The sequence below is a fragment of the Hypomesus transpacificus genome, chromosome 2, assembly GCF_021917145.1.
Source record: "Hypomesus transpacificus isolate Combined female chromosome 2, fHypTra1, whole genome shotgun sequence".
In the NCBI taxonomy this organism is placed as follows: Eukaryota; Metazoa; Chordata; class Actinopteri; order Osmeriformes; family Osmeridae; genus Hypomesus; species Hypomesus transpacificus.
In genome coordinates this window covers 9,165,494-9,188,248 of record NC_061061.1, presented here as the reverse complement: position 1 = coordinate 9,188,248, position 22,755 = coordinate 9,165,494, and the positions used below count along the sequence as shown (strand labels likewise).

Here is a 22,755-nt window from a genome sequence, read left to right as displayed (position 1 = left end):
TTTCAGGAGTGAAGAGACATATTACAAAAATTAGTACTGGGCCACTTCAACTTTATTTCAAAAGGCTTAGCTGCCTCCATTTTGATCCCTTTAGTGAAAAATTAATTAACTCCAGAAAGAAACATTCACAAGCACAGCCATATCCACGGGCATTCGGTCTGTAAAAGCAAAGCCCGACATAATTCATCAACAGGCTTGTTGCTGGTGAAGATTGGGTTATTTTTAGTCACACTGCTTGATCAGACATATATCTGACATATCATGTCTGTCTCAGCCTCAGAATCCTCTTCATACAAGTCAGCAACACAGGTGAAATTTATTTTTAGTGGCATTACACTGTTGTTAAGTGACATATTTAAAAGTAAAGAGAGAAAGACCACTCTAATCAAATGTGGCAAACTTTAATTAAACAGTAATTAAAAAAAACATAAAAATTCATAGGAAATACACAAAATACAATCTGTATATTTCTATCAAAATTCATACATTTTTAAGCAAAAAAGTGTGGGTCCTTTTAGCAGGTCATATCATCGTGACTAGCAAAAATCTTCAATTTCTTTCTCCATCTCCTAGAAAGACACAATAGAGGCCAAAATGCGTAAACACAAATGAAATTATTTGAAACAAATAATACAATTTGGTGGTTTCATACAAGAAAAAAAGATGTGAGGTCTTAATTGGGGCTCTTTGAATGTTTAATTAAAATCTCATCTCACATCTACATTTTTATGTTAATGTAAGTGGACAATTGGAAACTGCAGATAGCGTTCTTCATTATTAGCTGTGAACCACAGCTGTCCATACACATTCAGATATCCTGTATGTTGATTACATGCCTGTTTTAGATCTGATGTCAACATGTCCAGACTATTAGGAAAAGAAGGTAGAAAAACTGAATAAACAACCAACCTGTAGGAGACTGGTCTTGTCATAGTCTCTGCGGTGTCTGTAGATGCTCTGAGACAGCAGAGCGTATAGCTTCTCTAGCTGATAGACCTCATAGCCCTCTGTTTTCGAAACCACTCTCAGTAGCAGCTCCTGAAACACAAGAAAGCGGCTTCTATACCAACTGACCACACAGCAGAGGCTGATTTATGTGAATGGGTAATGTTCCTTGCTTGAGAAGCATGGCAGCGATATTTCACCTTAAGCTTATCTCTGTCCACGACGAGTGGAGGTATCTTCTGGTCCAGGATCTCCAGGGCTTTGTCCACATCGATCATCTGCTGTTGCAGAACTTGGCTCTTCAGGCCACGGGTCATACGCCTTGTGCCCTTCTCTGAGACATGATACAAAAAAACGGGACTTACTGGAGCCCATGAATATATTAACAAACAGCACTTAGCCAGCAGCATTCCTGGCACAAGCAAAGCACTTGGTGACTCGGCAGTGGTTATGTTTTAGCACTAACCTGTACTAGCCTCCTCCTCCACAGCTGGCTTTAGTGTCTCAGCTTCGGTGATCTGAGTGGTGGACTTCTGGCCTTGTTCTCCTTCGTCTGACGGGCCCTGGCTGCTTTGATCCCCTACCTCTACTGGGCCATGGAGCTTCTGGTCTCCCGCTTCAGAGGGGGAACAGCTCCTCTGGTCTCTACCCTTCGTTGACACTTGGCTGTTCCTTTCTCCCCCTTCCAACGACGCCTGGCTGGTCTGCTCTCCCCCTTTTACTGCAGCCTGGCTGTTCCCGTCTCCCCCCTCCCCTGGCGCATGGCTGTTTGCTTTGTCCCTCTCTGCAGGTTCCCGAGTGGCCATCTCCCCAGCCTCCTCCTCCTCCATTGGCTGGATCTCCTGCTCCGTCTGGGCATGCTCAGCATTAAATCCCTCTGTGTCCTGCTCTTCACCCTCCTCACTCTCCATCACTTTTCCGTCAGTCTCCTCTTCCTCCTCCTCCTCGTCTTCCCCAGAGTCAGGCAGGTTTGAGTCGTCTTTGGACGCGTGAGGAGAAGCCTTCTTCCTGGTCAGGTAGCCGTTGCACCAGCGGCCCTTCCTCCTCTTCCTCCTATAGGCTGCTGTGGGAACAAGCCACTTTGAGAAACAGTGGAACAAGACGCAAGGAATTTGAATGAACCAGTTAGGATTGCAACCTCTCGTACGGGACTGAAAAAGAAGGAAGCATCTTCCTAATGTACCATACCCCTCTAAAAAGGGACCTAAAGAACCACAGCCAAATACAAATAACACATAGCTAGATATCAGGTTGATTAGTGATATTGGGTGTTGTAGTTCTGTATTGCCGGTATTCCCAGGGGCATCAGTAGGTGGTGACCTGGGTGTCGAGGAGTGCTGGCGACTGCAAGAGAGGCCTGTGGCAGATCTCTGGGAGGGGCAGCCTCAGCGGTGGGGGGCTCCACTGCCTGGGGCTGTCTGGGCAGGACATGGTAGTAGGATGGAGCGAACCTTGACTTTGAGCAGCCTACAGGGAACACAGAGGAGGCTGTCTCAGGGACGTTTTTGAGACACAGACTCCTTAGGGGTGCATTTACTAAACATTTAATGACAGTTTTGTTGAAATGGTCTAGGCTACCTTTACTCCACAGCTGAGAAAGCGTATTGAGGGTCTTTCCAGACGGGGAACACGAAGCACACTCACCTCTTGTGCTGCGTGACTCCTTGATGTCTTCACAGATCTTCTCAAAGTCTTCGTCCAGCTCGTCTCGGATGATGGCGTGGACTGTGTCCTTCAGAGCGCAGGCACGCTGGCGAATCTGACGGTCTGGAAGAACAAACACGTTTTGACGTTTAGTTGTTTTACTTCAGCAATTAAGAAATCTCAAACGCACACCATCATGACAATGTTACTGTATAATGAAATGGATGATGTTGTGAGAACAATTGTCTTGTGAGGGGTTGGGAACTTTCCTACCTGAAGGGTCTCTGTCAGGGTTGTACTCAAGGGCGTTCTGCCAGATGAGGTCCACTTCGTGGAGGAACTCCTTGGCAGTCCCGTACTGGTGCAGGTCGATCCTGGAGATGATGGTGGACAGGTCCATAGGCTGCTTGATCACTGTAGCATAGTCTGGAACCTGTCCCGGAGGAAAAAGTTTAAAACTATATAATTAAAACACAGGATCACCACCTGTGAAGGATGGAGGTGACACCATCTGAAGTGTGCACTTGTCCACTCCTCCAGGAGAGACTGTGCATGGGCTATTCACATCAAAGTTCTCAGAGATGTGTTTGTCATTATGCACCTCATAAAACAGGTAATTCTAGGTAACACAATTCTTAAGACAAGGTAAGGCAACATCCAGCATAATCACAAGGCGACAAAAATTATAAAAATATAAAATACAAAAAACTAATATAATATAAATAAAGAATATGCTGGCCAAAAGAAAATACAACAAATGGCACCAGCAATAAATCACAATAACTGTAGACAGAGCAACACTCAGTTCGCCCTACATGAGCTCTGGACAATGAGTCTAATCACCATTAGAGCTGAGCAATGTCCCCAGCCACCACCCTTACGCCCCAGACACTCACCTCCCCCAGGTCCACAGGCTTGGTGAAGGCCTTGAATCGCTTGTCAAGAGACAGCCGGTTGGTGACGTCTCGCAGGAAGAGGCGGAGCTCCCTGAGAGTGTCCTCTTCCTGTTCCTCCAGCCGCTGTTGCTCCTTCTCGGTCAGCTGGCGAGGGGGAGGCGCAGGGGCCACTGGTAGCACCTCCAGGGCCTGTAACACTGGAGGGAGGGACAGCCATGGCAAACATTAGGGTCCTCGTAAATGAAAGTGATATCCCAAGAGTGTGTTTATTATTTCATAATTTATTTGGCCAACACAAAAAATTGTTCCACAACTCCTCTGTACTGTTGCCAAGCAACATAAACGTTGTCCTTCACAAAAACACAAACGTTGTCCTTCACAAAAGGGATTAGCGCTGGTGGTACAAGTGTCGTTACAATTCCCAGTGTATTGCCAAATATCAGCACTTGTGGAATGCCTCTTGTCCAATCAAATTACTTGGTCGGAGCTAACTGTTGTTGAATCAAGTATACATGCTCACTCAATGTTTCAAATGAGGCGCAAAAACATTGTTGTTGACTGTTTAGGTTTAATGATAATAAAAACAACAAAAATTATGCACTAGAGCATCTTACCTGCTTTTCTCTTTGATACGGGGGCTTTGGCTGCTTGGTTGAGGATAAGGTCTTCAAAGAAGTTACTCCTCTCCTTCTGGGTTGGGGGCTGGACGTGGTAGACCTCCCCGTACTCCATACGGAACAGGTCCTGGATCTGAACAAGGACAGACAACACGGGTTAGCTTTTGGGCAGGGCGCGTGTCTAAAGTGGGATGGGTCTGTGTGGAGCAGGCTGCAAGGTGTGTGTGGTCATGTGTGGTGTCCGACCTCGTAGGCCAGGTCTGCATGCGGCAGGCTGCATGTGGCCAGCAGCAGCACGGGCGAGAAGGAGGGGATGGCGCTGAGCAGGCTGAGGAAGGTGGCTCTCAGGGCAGCGCCCATGGTCACCCACCACTGCTGGATGTGGGGCATATACAGGATGCTGGGGGACGTACGCTTGGCCTCGCAGAATATCTACAGGATAGAGACAAAGGAAGAAATGGAGACAGGAGGGGAGAAAGAGAGGAGAGGAAAAGAAAGAAAAGGAGGAGTTCAGTTTTCTTGGTCTTTAGTCTGCAGTTTTGAGAAACCAAGTCCAACAGACTGTACAGACCACATTAGGAGCGAAGTCACAAAGATGACCTCCAAAGGGCCTGGGACTAGCCCTGCGCCACTACCCACCTGGGCACAGGCCTCCTCGGGGCTGGTTGAGCTGACCCCCAGCAGCACGGCCACGTCCAGGGTGTACACGCTGAACTTCTCCAGGGCGTGGAGCACGGCCGGGGCCAGGTGGGCGCTCTGACCCGACCCGGGGCGACCTGACAGCAGCAGCCGTGGGCGGTAGGAGGTGGGCTGGCTCAACACACTCCTGGACAGATGCAGGGAGGGAGAGATGCAGGGAGAGAAAGTGAGAGAGGGAGACAAGAGATGTTAGCACATGTGATTACTATACCGAGCAAATGGATAGTTGATAGCTTGGTACTTTCCAACAGACATATGAGAGCTCTAGACAGAAGAGTCATATGAGAGCTCTAGACAGAAGAGTCAAACTGTGGCCCACCTGTGGAAGCTCAGGAACTCTCTGGCTGGCCTGGGCAGAGGGTGATGGAGGTCCTTAGGGCTAACGATGGAGTCCTCGTCCTCACTGAACATCAGATCATCTTCAAACACACCTCCAGGAACACCTGTTCCAGAGACACAAAGATGTAGAATACCATCAAATTACATTATAGGCACAATGCTTCACATTGGGTTTTTTTTTTCCTTTCCCTTGTTGTCTTGCAAAGCTAGAAAATTGTACCATTACAAAACTACAAGGTAGTAAAAGGGTGCGAAACAGCTCCATTTTGTCATTCTTGACCCACCGGAATCCTTCTTCCTCTTGAGCCCCTGTTCAACGTGGGGGAAAAGCTTTCCGAGGACTTCCAGAACATTCTTCAGGGCCGCGCCCATCAACGGCTGCACCACCGGCGTCAACGCCTTGGCCGGACTGGCCACGGCCCTCTGGGAGGCGGGCACGGTCCGACGCATAGCCGACAGGAAGTCCCGGGAGCCGATACAGATGGTGGAGACGTCGAGCAGAAGCTTCTGGGAGGAGGAGTAGATCTGAGGATAGCGCCTCCTGAGGGCGCACAGCGCCGCCTCGCCACACACCGCCTTGATGTCGGCGCCGCAGTATCCTAGGAGACGGACGGACAGACAGGGGGTTGTGAAGGGGGGGAAACTTGTCTGTGTGGATGCCCTCTTGTACTGCTTCAACAGTTTCACTTCAGTAATGGTTTACCAGATAAGTAAATCTAGTATAGAGCGAAGATTCACTTTTGAGGGAAAATCTCCATTGACATTCTTTGCGTAGGTGTAGACTGGGAAGTCAGGCCTCATATGAGGACCTGAGTGCAAGTCATTTTTAAATCAAAGTTGGACATACCAACACATTTGTCTGCCAGTTCCTCCAGAAAAGCATCAGATGGTTGAGGGTCCCACTGTCTGGTGTGGATCTTCAAAATGTCCTTACGTGCCTGCGGAGGCCAGGTCAAATGATTCAAACATTACACTGCCATCGTGACATTTCACTGCATGGTATGTTATCCTGAGGCGTTCGATGTGACATTCATTTGCCAGAGACAGCCTCCATACAGAGAAGCATGAGTTAGATATATATCTCCCCACCCCCCAAGACAGCTCACATATGTATACACAGTATATATAAATGATACAACCTACTATAAAATATAACTACAGATCATGAATCATCTTTGTGTGTCTTCCTACTTCTCTGTCTGGGAGACTGAACAGGAACTCCCTGTCGAAGCGCCCGGGCCGCCTCAGGGCGGGGTCGATGGCGTCCAGCCGGTTGGTGGCTCCGATCACCACCACCTCTCCACGGCTGTCCAGCCCATCCATCAGGGCCAGCAGGGTGGACACGATGGAGCTGCAGTGAACCACACAGCACAGGGACACGCATCAGCTAGGACGCTGCAGCTACGTCAGCACAGGGTCTTCTGCACATATGGACCTGGGTTTCCGATATCATTAATCATTTTTTTTTTATATCCAGATTATCGAAAACGATACTTATTTATCTCAATTATTTTTAGCCCCGGTAGCTCACCGGGTTGGGTGCGTACCATATGGACTGAGGCCCTAACGCAGCTGCCCGGGTTCAAATCCGGCTCGGGCCATTTCTGCATGCCTTTCCCTCTCTCTCTCCCATACATTTCCTGTCTCTTTGTAACTGTCTCTGTCCAATAAAGCCATAAAAGAAATAGCAAAACAAATATTTTTGTATCCCTCTTTGATATGGGGCACCTTGGGGCAGCTGACAGCAGATGCATGATGTCTTCACTCGTGTGTGACCTCACCTGTGTATCTGATCCTGCCTGCTGGACCTGACCGGAGCCAAGCCATCTATCTCATCGAAGAATATGATGGCTGGCCGCATCTGATAAGCCTAGGGAATGGAGCAGCAAAATTGATTAGTACGTACACACTTGCCCATCTCCCCAGCACCCAGACCCCCCCCCTCCCCAGGGGATTTGTTCGTCATGGAGGTTTCCTGGCGGTGCTGCTGCCGGGGAGTGAGTAAGTAAGTAAGTCTTTATTTATATAGCACTTTTCATACAAGAATTGCAGCTCAAAGTGCTAAGTGTTGATCTAACTAGCCGCACTATCTGCGGTCTCTCGAATCATTCTTAGATCCGAGCTGCCATTTACAGTTTCTAACAAGGGGAGGTCCTCACCTGGTCGAAGAGCAGTCGTAGCTGGCGCTCAGACTCTCCCACCCACTTGCTGAGACAGTCGGCTCCCTTCCTCATGAAAAAGGCCACCTTCTTATCCCCCTGGCTGCACTCGTTAGACAGCGCTCGCGCCACCAGGGTCTTCCCTGTCCCCGGTGGGCCGTAAAACAGACAGCCCCTGAGGGGAGGAGGAAAAACACGCACACCATAAGCAACCTATTTGTATACCTAAACATATGAGCAAATCATTAAGAGTTCCAATCCAAGTTTCAGCTTTTGAACGCAGCTTTAAATTCACAGCATAATTCTATCCTGGTTCATCCATTGTTTCTTTACCTAGGTGGTTGGATTTTGAACCTCTCGAACACCTCGGGGTAGAGCAGAGGAAAGACCACCATTTCCTTCAGGGCCGAAATGTGCGTGGTCAGACCCCCGATGCTGTCAAAACGCACCTGGAAAAATCCACATAGGGAATTGGCTTAAGTCTATCTAGAAACATTTTGAATCAAAGTGGTCCAGGAAGTTACTGAACTGATGGAATGAATTCCCACCAGGAAGAAATCAAACTCACAGTCTGGTCGATTTGCATGGGGTCGACGTCGGCCAGACTAGCGCCGATCTTCATCCTGTCCTTGTGGATTCCCAACAGATCCTCCTTCACCAAATTCATGGGCAGGCACCTGGGATGCAGCGGAGGAATGAGTACCGCACAATTGGAAAAGAAACATCATCCAGACTAACTACAGGAGCACTGTGGAATTAGGAATCTTAGTGATAGATAGCACTGTGCTTGTTATGCCTGTGGTGAAACCGGCCAAGCAGCGATCACCGTTTCACCTGTTGATCGGTCTGTTTCTGTTCTTGCTCCTTTTCCTGTGGAACTTCTCCTCATCCGAGGAGGAGGAAGAGGCAGAAGAAGACGTGGAGTCGCTGCTGTGGATGGCATGTCGTCTTCTACGGGCCGAGAAGCACATCAGTCTATTTGTCAGTTTCACTGGGATCAGGGCAAAGTCACAGAGTCATGCTAGGAACGACTAGTCACAAAAGATGGACCCACTTCCTACGACAACTCGATGGCCTTAAACCCCATGGACACACAGTACCCCACTCCGTGCAGCCTACCTACCACAGTGCCTATCCCATTATGGAGGTCCTAATAACAGCTAAAGAATGGTCCAACAGCTTACCTAACGGACCCACTCCGAAGGATTCACATCAAGAAAAGGCACATTAAGAAAAGAAGATTGCAAGGGTTTTCTACTGCATTCAACATAAATATAAAAGATTGACCTCTCCTGAACACGTTGTACTCTTGTCAGCCTTCAAAACACATTGTGACATTGTCCATTTATAGGTATCCTTAGACCTTGATCGATCCTTAGTCTGCATTCGGGCAGCCTGATCTAGGCCTAGTGTGTCCGTGTATGTGTGAAAGATATGAGGTCTGGTCTATGCCTCCAGTATTCAGGGTGTATGTAGTGTGTGTGGTGCTGCAGCTGACATACCTGCTGCTCCTCCTTCTGTTGTAGGGGCTCCTTGGCCCGGAGGTGCTGAACCTGAACCGCCTCCTTGTCCTGGCGGGGGACGAGTGACCCTTGAAGTACATGGGCGGTTTCCTGGGCTCTGGCGATGGAGAGGCAAGGGGGGATTATTAGATTTGTATTTGTTTTCCTTAAGAGATATTACAATTGATGGTTCTATTACAATAACAACATGAAAGGAAACTACATAAATTTAAATATATATATTTTTGTCTGTAACATATTATTCTAGGAGGTAGAGCGTTCCTCATTATTCAGTTCTACATTTTGTGTGTTGATTATCAATAATACATTGATGAAGTGACAAATGCAGGCAATACAAGCTTTGCACGAACCGTCCTGTGGAACCTGGTAGCGAACCACAGCTTTCCTTTGCCTGAAGTCGTAGCGTTTCTGATTGTCCCCCTCCTCATCTTCACCATCGTCCTCATTATCATCATCATCATCATCAGCCTCGTTGTGGCCTTCCTCATTTTCTTCTACCTCCTCATCCTCACTGTAATCTGTGGCTGAACAAAGAAGATTTAGAGCAAGAAGACTAATCAAACTCAGTAGATGAAAGTTAAAAAGCTCAAACTGAAACTTACCTCCGTTCTCCTTCTTCTGAGTGTTTTCATTCTCCTCATCTGTCCGCTCAGAAGACCTCTTTCTCTTGGCCCTTGTGTACATCCCCAGCTACAAGAATAAATACAAAAAAAGTCATCATTTTATAATGTTCCTCTACAACAGCAATGTCTAACCTTTTAACCTGTGTCCATCCAAATTTTGTTCGGTAACCCTCTGACAGGCTTTGGGCCCTATTTCAAAGTAGAACTGAATCGCGATTAGACACAGTGATATTATAATAGTATATACATTTAGTCATGTGAAAAAATATAACATACAACTGTATGCCATATTATAGAAATAATTGATATCTCTAGTGTGTAAATTATGTACTTAAAAAAAAACAGGGCGCCACCATGTTTAAATGACGTATACAGCTGACGTCACGAGAATGGTTGCACTAAATTTTAACCTGCCAAACTACATAAAAAATGTAAGAAAATCGACCCATCATACCTATCCCTGTTCATTCCATGGCGTATGCTTTCAAACCAATACGTAATTATGTTCCCGCAGTTGTTATACGATATAGAAGATGTGGTTTTGTCTGAAGATATAAATATAGTTGACACTGACAGGTTGAACACTGACACAGTTCAACAAGAGTGGTGTAGGCTACTTGACAAGTAACTGGTAGGCTACTTGTCATAACTGCACGACAATGCCAACAGAGACATCGATCTGATCATAAAGGCAGACCTGCATGACCTGGGTGTTGGTGGTCCCCCAAAATTATCGTGCATCATTGAGCACAGGCTCTTCCCCATGCTATGTGAAGAGAAAGATCTTTGAGGTGGCCATGCTTTCCCTGAAAGATGTTCGGTTAGGTCAGTATAGGTTATGAGGTCATCATAGGATAATATTTGTATCATCGGTTTAGTATACTGTTTTGTTTATTATTTTGTATATTTAGGAGGTTTAGTATATTACATATGTTAGCATATCATAAGTGTAACCTATGATCTGATTGCTTATATGTCATGTTATGCCAGGTAGCCTTGCGTTGTCTTGTCCTAAGAATTTTCGTGCTTGGTCTGACCCTGTGTTGTTCTGTGCATCTGACAATAAAATACTTAAACTTGAAAGTTTGGATCCCTATAAATAGCTGGTAAGCTTCAGCTACTAGTACTGTTACCTTAAAGTTGTGTGAAACATGCTCACTGGTCGAGTTGATAACTTGTTCGCTAGGTTAAACATAACAAACTACAGTGTATGTAGCTAACGTTACGGAGCTAGCTTTGTGTGTTAAATATTAGGCTACGATCATCTCTGTGAATTTAGGAGGTAGAGCTAGCTATGTCAAAAACGCCAGTGTGTGTAGCCTGTGTAACAGGTTCATAAATATAATACACTTCTGTAAAGTGATCACTGCAAACTCTGAATCTGGGGGCAACTGATGAATAAATGTAAATGAATAAATGTAAATGTAAACTGGCTTTGGCACTTCATAGCTACAAGCCATTCTTACGTAAAACCGGTTGCCGCTTGAGGGGTAGTACATGATAGTGAATGCCTTCTATCCTGTAAAATTTGTTTGTACAACCTGGGGCTATACAATAACACCCCCCTTTGCATCGTTTTTTAGCTGGTTCGCTTGAAGCCATTTCTACCTCTGTGTTGTCAATGTTAATCTTGATAGCTGCTAGCTATCAGTCACAGTACCTAACCATTCTCGTGACGTCACAGACATGACGATTCAAAGCCCTGTAATTAAGTAGTAAAGTTGAAAACGTTTTTATTTACAAATGGAACATTTAGCTCTTTTGGTTGTTTGATAAAGTTTTGTGATCTTATTTTAATAAAAATGAGCCTTACTTCATAAATCAGTTCAGTTCCACTTTAAGGATCTGAAAAGCAGTATAAAAACGCACAGCGCAAGTAACTTTGTGGGCGGGACTCCGGCGGGGTTGCTATTTTGCCGGCGGGATAAATGACTTTTGCGCCTGGCGCAAATCTAAAATGGGTTGGTCCAAAGTCGCTACATCACTAATGGGTGTGGTTCGGGCGTAACGTGCAATAAACCAATCAGAGCATCATCTCACATTCCCTTTAAGAGCAGCGCTTGTTCCACGGCGGATTTGCCAGGCGCACGCCAGGAGACCAATGTTCTAGTCAGGGCCGTAACAGAGAGAAGTGACATTGTATGGGAAGGGCAGAGCAGTTCTCATTGCACTAAATTGCCTGCTCATGCTGCTCATTCTAATTCGTATTCTTATATCTATTTTATTTTTTAAATTGTTATTTTTTAAATTGTTTAGTTCTTAGAATTAGTTTAACTACTACTTTTTTACTTAATTTAAGACCCGTATAAGTTAATTGTTTGCGCCTTACTGCCACAGTAAATTCTGTGGTTTTTTGTAACATAAGCTACATGCGAATAAACCGAATTCTGATCCTGATGGAGATGGGAGAAGAAACCAACCCAAATTAGCTTTGGTTTAACAGGCGTGGGAGGAAATTGCCACAAATCAAGTTTGCATACAGAGATTCGAATGAAAATCTTTTTATAATCATTGAAGAAATGTAACACGCCATAAATCAAAACAATGAAACGTAGCTTCGCATGAAGACCCTGGCCTCACCAGCAGTGCGCACGGTCCAAGCTTGCGCCCTTAAAATACCATCTGAATAACGCGCCATTGACTTTAGACTACGTTTTTCCTGGTCAGTGGCGGAATTGTTTTTCTGAAACTGCAAAATAGCACCAGGGAACGTTTGCGCCGGAACACGCCTCCTCTTTTCGCTGAACCGCCCCCGGGAGCACAAAGTCACTCTCTAATTAACCAACGTGCGTATGTGGAGGGAACAGTCCTCTTTGCGTCGAGTGCAAACTAAAAATCATACTTGCGTCGTTGACAAAGTCAATTACGCTGGATGCAAGATAGGGCCCTTTGTGTGTGTGTGTTTGTGTAAACCAGGACCTTACCTCCTCTTGAGTGTCCCTGCTTCTTAACCGGCGTCGCATTTTCTGCATGTCGTCCATTTTCTGCAACACAGCCTCAGCTGTACTGTGGAGGAGAACAAAAATAAACTTAACTTGTCAAATATTCTTTGAACTGAAACATAACAGCCTGACAATAAAGATGTAGGCTGGTGTAACTCAGAAGGGCTGAAAAGACAGTGTGAATTGCATTGGAATCTATTCAACAAAACTGTGTATGAGACCTAAACCAAATTAGCTTTTGTTACATTCACTTTCAAGGGGGTATTTGTGGCTTTACTGGATTGAGTTCAGTGGTCGTACTTAGTGATGAGTCTGTCATAAAGAACAGACTGATTTCTAGAGTTCCTCTTGGATCTTGTGATACTGGAACTGCGTCGTGCAGCAGCACTTTCTTGGTCCCTGCTACGCAATCCAAAGTGGGTCCGTTTAGGAGTAGATTCTTCCTCAACCTCATCTGTAAATTGGACCATAGGAAATAAAAATACCACACATCAAAGAAATACTTTCAAGTTGCTGTTGAACTGACCTGCTGCATTACATCTTACATCCAATTACCTGCTTGCTTGTCGCTAGATGCTTTCCCATCTCCCTGCAATCTTGGAGATCTTCTGAGGACAGAGGTGTTAGAATTTTGACATTGAAGTACAAAACAGTGCAGTGCTATCTCGTACCGTTTCCTGCAAAGAGGTCCTAACAACAGAGACTGTGATGTGCCAGGAATCACCTTGTACTATGTTCGCTAGTTTTGCTCTCTGCTTGTGGGTGCTGCGGGATCTTGCCATTCATTTCAGCAAATGACACCTCATGCTTGACTTTCTGCCCCCTGGTCTGCAGGCTTCCCCGGGTCCTGCCGTTCTCCTCCTTTACCACCAAGTGACCCTGTGCGTTTGGGTGGACCACACATCCATGAACACGCAGTCTTACTTAGCTGTATATTTTGAAGTGACAAACTTGTAATCGATCTAAGGTTAGCTGTCTCTATCAATTTAGCTTCGTACATGTTTTTACATAAACACACATGCACGAGAGACAGATAGCATGCTAACTTGGCCAAGTGATCAACAACACTAGCACAGCTGAACCTATAAGCTCTCCGTGTCATTACATCGTAAGCTATGTAGCTAACGTCCTAGCAAAATACTCTTAAAAACGTATTAGCTTTCACAAAGAAACCCACATTTTGCGTGTTGTTTTCTAGGCTGCTGCAGCTGTCATCGAGGCCCCTTTTCAACCTGGTTGACTTTCGCTGCGAAGCGGGAACTAATGACAAAAACTCAGAGCTGATATCCAAGTCAGAATTCTTCGGAGTTGCTGGTTCTGCGCCCCCACTGCTGCTGCGTAGCATCACCATTTTAATGTGTTGTTAATGTTTCTTTCACGTAAGCATAAAAGTATTATACACAATATATGAAACTATTCAATAATCCTTAATGTCTTCCTAAATTCAGGGACATAGTTTGCTGGTTTGCACACACCCCTTCTCCCAAACCTTGATTTCTGGCGCCATAAACGTCACGAACAGATGAACTACGGTGTCCAGTGTACATCCGACTGGAAATATAGGCCCCCCGATACATCATCAGCCTGACTAAACACAATTTCAAAAACAAAATCAAGGTGATGACTCGATTCATGTTTGGATTGAATAACAATAGATTATGTACTCAAGGGTATTTTAACGCGGGTCTGGACGAATATTTTGTAACAGCGTTGGAAAGTGGAAGGATATGAGGCATATTTGGGGGGAAATGCTACGGGTTACATTTAGCACGCCTTGCAAAGTGTGCATTATGGTTAACCAAATGGGTCGTGCACATAATCTGAGAATTATTTAACTTCAGCAAAAATATCAACGACGTAGCTACTTGAAAATACCAACCAGTTATTTAATTAATGACAATTATTATAGCCCATGTCTTGTTCTTACTGACCAATAAAGAACACTAGACTAATAACGTAATATTTAAATAATCAAAACAACCATGAAACCTACAAAAGTACTTACAATAAATCCATCATCAAGAAAGGCAAATATAATAGGAATACATAATCACCATTTTATTTGGTAGTGGGTCAACAAGTGTCAAAGGAGAAATACAAATCAAAGAAATGTTGCTAAACTGCGAAAAGTGTGTGGGTATGTTTATGAAAACTGATAAACCACTTAATTAGACAACTATGTCAAGGGGCAATGTTTTAAGCAATAGCTGCCAGGTAGTCCTTGACTTCTGCCGGAGTGAGTCTCCTGAAACCAGCCTCGTTGCAGATCCCCACCTCAATATTCTCCTCAGTCATCTGACCCTCAAAACTTTCCTGTAACACATGAAACATATCCATGTCATTTACAAATGGAAACAAAGGATGCTAGTTAAAAAATTAAACTGAATGTTCAGTCATATAGTCAAACAATATTTACACAAACAGACCTTCAACGTAAGGATTGCTGTATGGATTGCATCCTCAAGTTCCAGGTCATTGTTATACCTATGAAAGGACAAATAGTTGAACTTATTACTATAAATGCAATCATTATTTGCCAAATACATTTCTTCAATTACTAATTAATGTTTAGGTTTTTTTTATTGTACCTTTTCTCGAGGAATGTTTTTCCATTGACGTAGCTCTTTCCCATCGCAGTAGCTTTCCAAGCAAAATATGCACCCTGGACATAATAGAAGTTTCATGTTCAGGAGAGATGGGCACTGAGACAACAGACTGTGGTCAGATACAGTATGATTACCATTTTTTTTTTTTTGATTTCATCAATTTAGATCAAACTACAATAGATTAAATACTATTTAATTGGCAGACAATTAGAAACATACTGAGGGGTCTGACTGGAAGAGGTATGGGTGGCCTTCATCCCATCCAGCGATCAACAATGAAACTCCAAAGGGTCTTACACCACTGTTAACAAAACACAAAATATGATGACTCTGATGCTGACCATTTTTTTCCACAAGAGCAAATGCGTGATTCACACCAGCAACAAATATACCTGCCTTGGTTTGGTTTGACCATCAACCAGTCATACATTCAATAATCTATGAGATATTTATTCACAGGTACAGTATATATACACCTTACCCTGATTGGGTGTATTCCTGCATAACAGAGGCGACCCTCTGGACCAGCTGGGCTGTGGGGATTGGCTCCTGATACACCAGAAAGTACTGCTGGGCCAGTTTACGCGCTCTTCTTAACAGCACCCTGCAAAGACATTCACTTTACTAATATCTCTTGTATCCATACTCATAAGCAAGCCCAGAGTATCTCGGGCTTAGCGGTTGACTATATATATATATATATATATTCTCAACATATGTCTCAGCATATGGAATGGACATATGCAGCATATGCATTGTTACTCTATTAAAAGTACTAAACAAGTGTAATCCCTGTACTGTATGTACCTGTAGTCTGGGCCCATGCCACTGTAGACCATGCCAATGTGTTTTGTTATGGGCTCAACCTTGTGAACACTCTGCTCATCATACAGTATTGATTTCTGTTTCTTCTCTGTTGCCAAAACGACTCCATTTGTTGCTGAAAGGGAAACAGTCATCTATCATCAACCACCTCAACTCTGTAATTTGATGAGTTAAGGAGAGAAATATTAAGGATGATGGCAATGTGACAATGGCATGGAAGATAGTTGTATAAATAGTCATGGTTAGCAAAATATTAAAGACCAATGTATTCTTAAGACACCGGGATATTAACCTTTGATTCCAACTGAGGGAGCTCCAGCTGCTACTGCTGCAAGTGCATACTCAATCTGAACCAGTTTTCCTGAAGGGCTGTGTGGGGAAAAAGCAAAGTAACAGGTCTGTAAACCGAGCTTTCAAAAATGAAAGCGAAAGCCAACTATCAGTAGTCTTTTAGCTAACTATCAATGTAGTAGATAAACTTCACATTTGAAGCTGCCAGTGAAATAGATTTGGCTACTTCAGCACTGCTAGCTGCACCCAGAAGCAACACTTAAGCCTTTCAATTGTACGGGTTTGTGAAATTGAGAGGCACAATTGACTTGTAACAGTAACAATGACGATGCAGCATCGCATCCTGCGAACACAAATGTCGTAGACGTTTCAACTAACGAACACCGATGGAGTTAGTTGTGAAAAGCGTATACGCCCTTCTAACGTGTATAGTTAACAATAAACGCAATTTACGCAAGTTACCTGAATGTGGTGAGTGAGAAACTGTAGCCTCTTTCTGCCATCTTTGCTCCTTCACTGGGATTAGCCGTCGCGTATCGATGATGCAGCAGTTCATGCGTCAAGTGCAAAAGCTTTGGATGCATTACGACAAAATGTTCTGTGTATATTGCCTACTAACATATTTTTGTAACATAGAGAAAAATAAAGGAAGGGAAATACTTTTTTTTTATTTTTAAGATTGTGTTATAACTACTATTCCAGTTTTTGAGGGGTTATTGTCGCAGTTCTATGACGTATCAGACCCAAATGACCGTGAGTTGTGTGACATGAGTCGAAAACCAGCATGAACACCTCAAAAATGATACATTTGTCTGGTTTCGTGAATGTTCTCAGCCGCTCTTTATTACGGTTGGAGAGCAGACTTGCACAAGCCACAGGACTTGATAGACAACTTGGTGAGTTGGAACCTTCATACGGTCATATTTTATGTAACGTTAGTCGAGCTAGTTAGCTAGCTAGCTAACCTGTTTGCTACCATTACAACACAATCGAAGGGTGCTAGTGCACCTGAAATCACTTTGGTGTCATTGGTAAGTTTAGGTTCACAATGTCGAATGATTGTGTATAACTAGGATAAGTCAGTTTATTGTATTATCTACTTTTTATTCTACCAAGCCCCAGCTTTGGTTGTCCAGGGTTCCAGTCTCTTCCCTCAGCCCCTGGATGATGAGAGAGAGGAGACAGAGCTGACCACAGAGCCCAGCTTTTTGGACAATGTGTTCTGGATGGCAGCACCCAAGAAGAGACGCACAATAGAAATCAACAGGACTAGGAGGAGAGATGAGACAAAACTCACCAAAGTCCAAGTAAGGGCTGTGACATAATCAGGATTATCACAATGTCTAACTCTTGACAACAGAATTTCATGTATGGTATATAATTCCTTATCTCTCTCTCTTTCCATACCTCCCTATGACACACCTCCAGAACAACATTGAGCCATGTCAGGAGTGTGGTCACCTTAAACAGAAGCACATCCTGTGCGGGTTCTGCTATGAAAAGGTTCGAAGGGAGACAGCTGTTATCCGGGCACAGATCAAGACCATGGAGGGCAAGCCCCTGAACGGCCCAGCTCTTGAAACAGTGGTCCTGTATGAGAACGAGATGCCAGGGGAAGCTGACAAGGAAAAGAGAATAGTGGAAAGGAACAGGAAACGCCCCTCCTGGTTCAACCTCTACTAAGAGTGGGAGCCAGTAACTTCACTGGGGTTGTGCCATGACATTCTTTCGCTGTTTGTGGATGAACGAATATTAATGGATTCCATTTTACTTGGTTGCATCATCAATCATGCTCTGCCTTTTTGATATTGACATCCCATACCAGGTTCTTCTTGGGTTTATTTCCACTCATAACGAAATATAAGGGCCACTGTGTATAAATTATGAATTCCTTACATGTTAAGAACATGCAGCTTTAACATTATTTAAAAGACCACCTTATTTTGAATAAAGTTTTCAGTCTTGAGACCCTTTGTCATTGATGTACTCATTTTTAAGATCGATATTGAAACTGGTTAGTCATTTTCCTCAGTCCTTTTAGTTCTTGCTAAGAGACTCACAAAAGAGGAGGTCAGTTCAGCTGGGTGCTCCAAACGTCACAGCAGTCCATGAATAATCAACTTATATGATCAACGCCACATTTAGATCTGCAGCCAGATCAGTACCTCTTGCCACACACTTGTCTGCCATGACACCTGTGACTGACCATCTGGTGAGACGAAGACCTCCCTCTCACAGGAAACACTCCTGCTATGACACCTGTGACTGACCATCTGGAAGAGAGGAAGACCTCCTTCTCACAGGAAGCACTCCTGTCATGACACCTGTGACTGACCATCTGGTGAGATGAAGACCTCCCTCTCACAGGAAACACTCCTGTCATGACACCTGTGACTGACCATCTGGAAAAGAGGAAGACCTCTTTCTCACAGGAAACACTCCTGCCGCTCTACAAAGTACTCTCCAGCTCCGACAAATACGCTATAATGTGGCTATTTATTTCTATACAGTAGTTTGTAACTAGTCAGTTGGCAAATTGTTACTCTGTGAGTCCGTTTTTGCATTGCATTAGAAATCTGTAGAAGTCGTTTTAGAATGTTGCAGAATGCCGTGCATCTTGAGACTGGTGCCTCACTAACAGACGGGTCAATTACAATACATTTTACCAAAAGATGCATGCATACCTGTTCCAAGATTGGAGTAACCAATTGTTTCAACAGTCTCGGCTAAGTAAAGTCCTTTAATGTGTTCCTCCAGAGGAAGCTGCTCCTGTGAGTGGAGCTCCCCAGAGACATTCTCTAGGCTCCAGACTGGCGCCTGGCCTGGCCAAGCTGTTCTGTTGTGGCTCCCACATCATCGTGAAATAACTCTCATAGGGCCTCAGTAACTGATACACCATGTTCAAAGGGGGCAATTCTTACTGAAACAATGCTGTACCTTTAATTTAGGCTGCAATGGCTTTCATCCCTATCACCTTTTTGCATTGTGAACTTTTTTACTTAAAAATGCTGAAGATATTTTCAGTAATTGATTAAACTTAACTTTTCATATTTGTCAAAGTCTATTATGGATTTAACAACATTTTTTTATGTCATTACTTTTGTACTTCACACAGGGTTAGGCTGTCTTTCGTCAGCAGAGGGCAGCATAAGTGTAATATTGATGTCAAGCAATACGAGTAATACAACCCAGTCTCATCCCAACTCGTCAAATATTGACGCTTGGGCAGAGCCCTTTGGCGTCACTATACCGACGCCGGGGGATGCCTTTTTCGTCGTTTTTTGACGCCTAGGGACGCCCATGACTTCCATGTTAATATGTTCGGCTTTTCCCGTAGAAAATTGTGAACTATGGCGTCGTATTTTGACGCATTAGGTCTCCCATAGATTTTGATGAGCGGCTTTCGGATTTTTACGAAACGTCACCATAATAAGTCGGGTGATTTCGTAAAAATCCGGCCGATGTGCTTTCAACATGATTTTTTTTGTTATATCCAAGACATAAACGTTATCAATGACATAAACCTTATTTAAGGACATAAAAGTTATTTTTAAAATGGACTGATACCAAATAAACCGATCTAAAAAGGTAGGCCTATATGCATGAAAAAGAAAAGAAAAATAGAATCCATCGGGGGAGGAATATCATTTTATTTTAATCATAATTTTAAGCGCATGGAAGCAATCATGTCAAATGCACTGACAGCAAAACCTATAAATTATCCAACATTATTGTAATTTTATTATTACACACGAGTCGCCTAAAAGTTTGACGCTCAATATCTGGCTGGAACTACTTCTTGTCACCCAAACCTCCGCTCTCTCGTACTGAAAAGGTAAGCTATTATCGATGAGGTAAACGTATATTTAAGATACTATCCTACTATACAGTTTTTTTTAATTGTTTTTAGGTTGGTTTAATGTTATTATGTTTGACGTACATTGCCCGGTGCTTTGCATCACCAATATAAATTAATTGACTTTGTAAACTGCAAAAATAGGCTAATACACTGTGCTAGCTAGTTAGCTAGTCTGACGTTATGTCATGCAAGGTCATGAACCGGTGCACTTTCATTGGACTCAGACCAATGTTTATCTTTGCTGGCGTGGTCCTTTTTACATCTCATAGCTTGCTAGGTATGACATTTATTGTATTGTATTTTTTATCTTTTCTTACTTGCAGCTGAAGTCACGCATTTTCTGGAAACGATATCGATATCCTTATTACCTCACCATATTATTACCTCACCATATCCTTGCCTTACTGCCTATTTTAATAATTTGTCAGGACGTACCTGTGTATACCTGTGTCCACCTACCTCTGTCCACCTGTGTTACGCCCTCCACAGGCTCTGCCTGTCTTTCTGTTTGTCTTTCTGTTTGTCTGTGTTTGTGTGAATCTCCAGGCTCCAGTGATCCAGTCCACCCTACCTGCACAAGATCCACACCTGCGGTCCAGTTTCCCAATAACTTGCGGTGACATACCCTGGTTTGCCCTCCACTCACCGCCAGATCGTTGTTTTTACAACCTGGTACCTACGTTCCTGGCCTCCTTGTACTTCCGAGTCTATTATCTACTATTTGTATTCAAAGTGTTCTAATATTGCACTTTCTTGTGTCCCAAAGAAACATCCCACTCGCCATCTGCCCATTTGTCTGTCTACTCTTTCAACTCAATGATGAGTGATTTGCAGTTGATGGAATTGGAGGATGAGCTCAAGAGTGTAGATACATTTCTTGAACATCTCAAGACAGAAGAGGTAAAGCAGCTTCTGTTTTGTCTATAGTTAACAGTATTCCTTCTTACCAGTTCATATAAGATACATGGAGGCGTATTTAAAAGACATGAATCAGAAGGGTTACACTACTTTAACTGCTTTTTCTGTCAGTAGTCCGAAGGCATTTCCCATATTGGTAAACCTTTCTTAAACCAAGTTGTAATTCTAGACAGAGAAGAACAGACAGAAAACTAAGACCACATCACCAAAGCCTGTTCATTGGAAGAAGAGGGACCACAATGGGGACATTGTTCACCAGCGCCCACGAGCCCTTAGAAAGCAGTCAACATCACAAAGACCAGACGAAGGAAGACATGTTTCTTCTTCACCGCCATTAGACCATGGCCAACACCTAGACCATGGTGAATAATCTTTCGTTCCAAATGCTGTATTTCAACAGTGTGTTGTGGCGATGTTGGAGTTACGATATTATTATTTTTTCTCCTCCCTTTTGAAGATTTGAATATGCGGCAGCTTGAGGACCTTCTACAGGACTCAGAGAACATGGAATCGCAAGATTTTGTTCAGCAGCCACCATTGTCCAGTTGGAGTCAAAGGCAGAAAGAGGTCCAACAATGTTGGCAACAGGCGAGGCCACAGAACCTTGACAATTTACTTTCTGCTGAGAACATCGTACAGATGACATGCAATCACTGTCACGTGAAAGAAGCTGTCATCCGTTGTGGGGAATGTATGCCCTCAGAGTGGTTTTGTGCTGAGTGTGATGGCTCGGTACATAAACACCACACTCTTCACAACAGGCAAACCATCATGGATGGATTTTTCAAATACATCCCACCAACAGAGGCTGTGACACTCTGTGACACTGGAAAATACAGCATTTGTGAACAAGGTTGGCATTTGTTTTACAATTGATTGTCAATTTTCTTAACAGATCATTCTTATATGAAATTGAAATGTGTTATTTAAGTCATTACTCACAACCCAAACATTATTAATTGTATACCTTATGGTTCTTTGCCTTGCAGATTGTTTTCTGCCAACAGCTCTACCTCAAAGGATATGCTCCTGTGACACCGCTGATGCAGCAGTCTCTGTTGGTAGATCCATCATACTGGTTTGCATAAATGGTAGGATCTTGTTAAACTGTTGAATTTTTTATATTACTAACACAGACACTGTTCCACCAGGATCTCTTCCATTCCTTTGAGGCTATGAACACAGCAGCTCCAGGAATGTCCAGACAAGCCTTTACAGCAATGTTGGACCAGAGAACAAAGCAATATGGAAGAGTAAGTAAAAAGCAGTTCAAGGTCCACAAGTGGCTGTAGTAGGTAGTACATATTTCAGATTATAGACTGAAGACCTTACCACACAAAATAGTCATTTGCTTCCTTATGGATTTGAAAAGTTGCATACAAAACACAAAACATACAAAGGCAAAGATGTAGTTTATCGTTTTTGAAAGCTGTATTATATTATTTTCTTTAGACTGGCAAAGTGAATGCAGATGCATTTCAGAGAAGTTTTCTGCAATTTGTGTACTGCAACTATGAAGAGAACCAACTTCTTGGAAAGGAGCCATTGGTCTGTCCAGCCTGTAGCCCTGAAATGGTGGCTGTTTCTGTGGATGGCAACAGAAAGTTGTACAGGTTCCAGAAAACAAACCAGTGAGTTCTGTGCACACATTATGAACAGCCAATGTAGTTAATATACAGTATGTCCAGCTGTTAATGACACTGTTAATGTCAATGTTTTTTTTGATAAGTGCTACATAAATAAAAGGTCCTATTACAAAGGTAGTCCATAATACATTGTCTTAAAGGAGTGAAGAGCCAGGGTTCTTTGATGGAGTGTTTTTAGCCCGAGACTCTGAGGTGTCCAGTTTTGTTGAGGAGGTCCGGGGAA

At 43.7% G+C, this 22,755-nt stretch overlaps 4 protein-coding genes across 6 annotated transcripts in view; 2 read left to right on the top strand and 2 right to left on the bottom strand.

Moving 5' to 3' along the window:
* Positions 1–185: 185 nt before the first annotated feature.
* LOC124481219 (ATPase family AAA domain-containing protein 2-like) lies at positions 186–13,911 on the bottom strand. 3 transcript variants are annotated; one of them, XM_047041126.1, is made up of 28 exons: positions 13,565–13,911; positions 13,112–13,266; positions 12,943–12,992; positions 12,688–12,841; positions 12,370–12,451; positions 9,425–9,512; positions 9,173–9,346; positions 8,802–8,919; positions 8,134–8,250; positions 7,868–7,976; positions 7,633–7,748; positions 7,300–7,474; positions 6,922–7,010; positions 6,332–6,491; positions 5,988–6,078; positions 5,425–5,739; positions 5,121–5,244; positions 4,742–4,928; positions 4,349–4,534; positions 4,100–4,235; positions 3,486–3,682; positions 2,863–3,022; positions 2,590–2,712; positions 2,266–2,412; positions 1,412–2,008; positions 1,146–1,279; positions 910–1,038; positions 186–569 (listed from the first exon to the last, which is right to left on the bottom strand). In XM_047041126.1, the coding sequence occupies exons 1-28, from the start codon at positions 13,736–13,738 to the stop codon at positions 537–539; spliced, it is 4,320 nt and encodes a 1,439-aa protein (XP_046897082.1). In that variant the 5' UTR covers positions 13,739–13,911; the 3' UTR covers positions 186–536. The 3 variants fall into 3 exon arrangements, with proteins under 3 accessions (XP_046897082.1, XP_046897063.1, XP_046897073.1); XM_047041107.1 differs by having other exon boundaries at positions 187–569; positions 12,943–12,995; positions 13,565–13,910; XM_047041117.1 differs by having other exon boundaries at positions 187–569; positions 1,412–2,005; positions 12,943–12,995; positions 13,565–13,910.
* Positions 13,912–14,421: 510 nt separating this feature from the next.
* On the bottom strand, positions 14,422–16,680 carry psma2a (proteasome 20S subunit alpha 2a). The gene is made up of 8 exons (XM_047042860.1): positions 16,572–16,680; positions 16,111–16,187; positions 15,801–15,933; positions 15,475–15,597; positions 15,213–15,294; positions 14,976–15,049; positions 14,814–14,871; positions 14,422–14,700 (listed from the first exon to the last, which is right to left on the bottom strand). Exons 1-8 carry the CDS (start codon positions 16,610–16,612, stop codon positions 14,584–14,586), a joined length of 705 nt encoding a protein of 234 aa, XP_046898816.1. The 5' UTR covers positions 16,613–16,680; the 3' UTR covers positions 14,422–14,583.
* A 96-nt stretch (positions 16,681–16,776) lies between these two features.
* mrpl32 (mitochondrial ribosomal protein L32) lies at positions 16,777–18,082 on the top strand. The gene is made up of 3 exons (XM_047042861.1): positions 16,777–17,005; positions 17,226–17,416; positions 17,538–18,082. Exons 1-3 carry the CDS (start codon positions 16,894–16,896, stop codon positions 17,790–17,792), a joined length of 558 nt encoding a protein of 185 aa, XP_046898817.1. The 5' UTR covers positions 16,777–16,893; the 3' UTR covers positions 17,793–18,082.
* Positions 18,083–20,605: 2,523 nt separating this feature from the next.
* The window catches only part of LOC124480338, a 5,774-nt gene continuing 3,624 nt past the window's right edge, over positions 20,606–22,755 (top strand). Inside the window, exons 1-8 of the mRNA XM_047039521.1 lie at positions 20,606–20,640; positions 20,735–20,868; positions 21,056–21,248; positions 21,344–21,739; positions 21,876–21,943; positions 22,023–22,139; positions 22,339–22,517; positions 22,673–22,745. Coding sequence (XP_046895477.1) covers positions 20,785–20,868; positions 21,056–21,248; positions 21,344–21,739; positions 21,876–21,943; positions 22,023–22,139; positions 22,339–22,517; positions 22,673–22,745 — 1,110 coding nt within the window. The 5' untranslated portion in view covers positions 20,606–20,640; positions 20,735–20,784. The remainder of the gene's footprint in view (positions 20,641–20,734; positions 20,869–21,055; positions 21,249–21,343; positions 21,740–21,875; positions 21,944–22,022; positions 22,140–22,338; positions 22,518–22,672; positions 22,746–22,755) is intronic.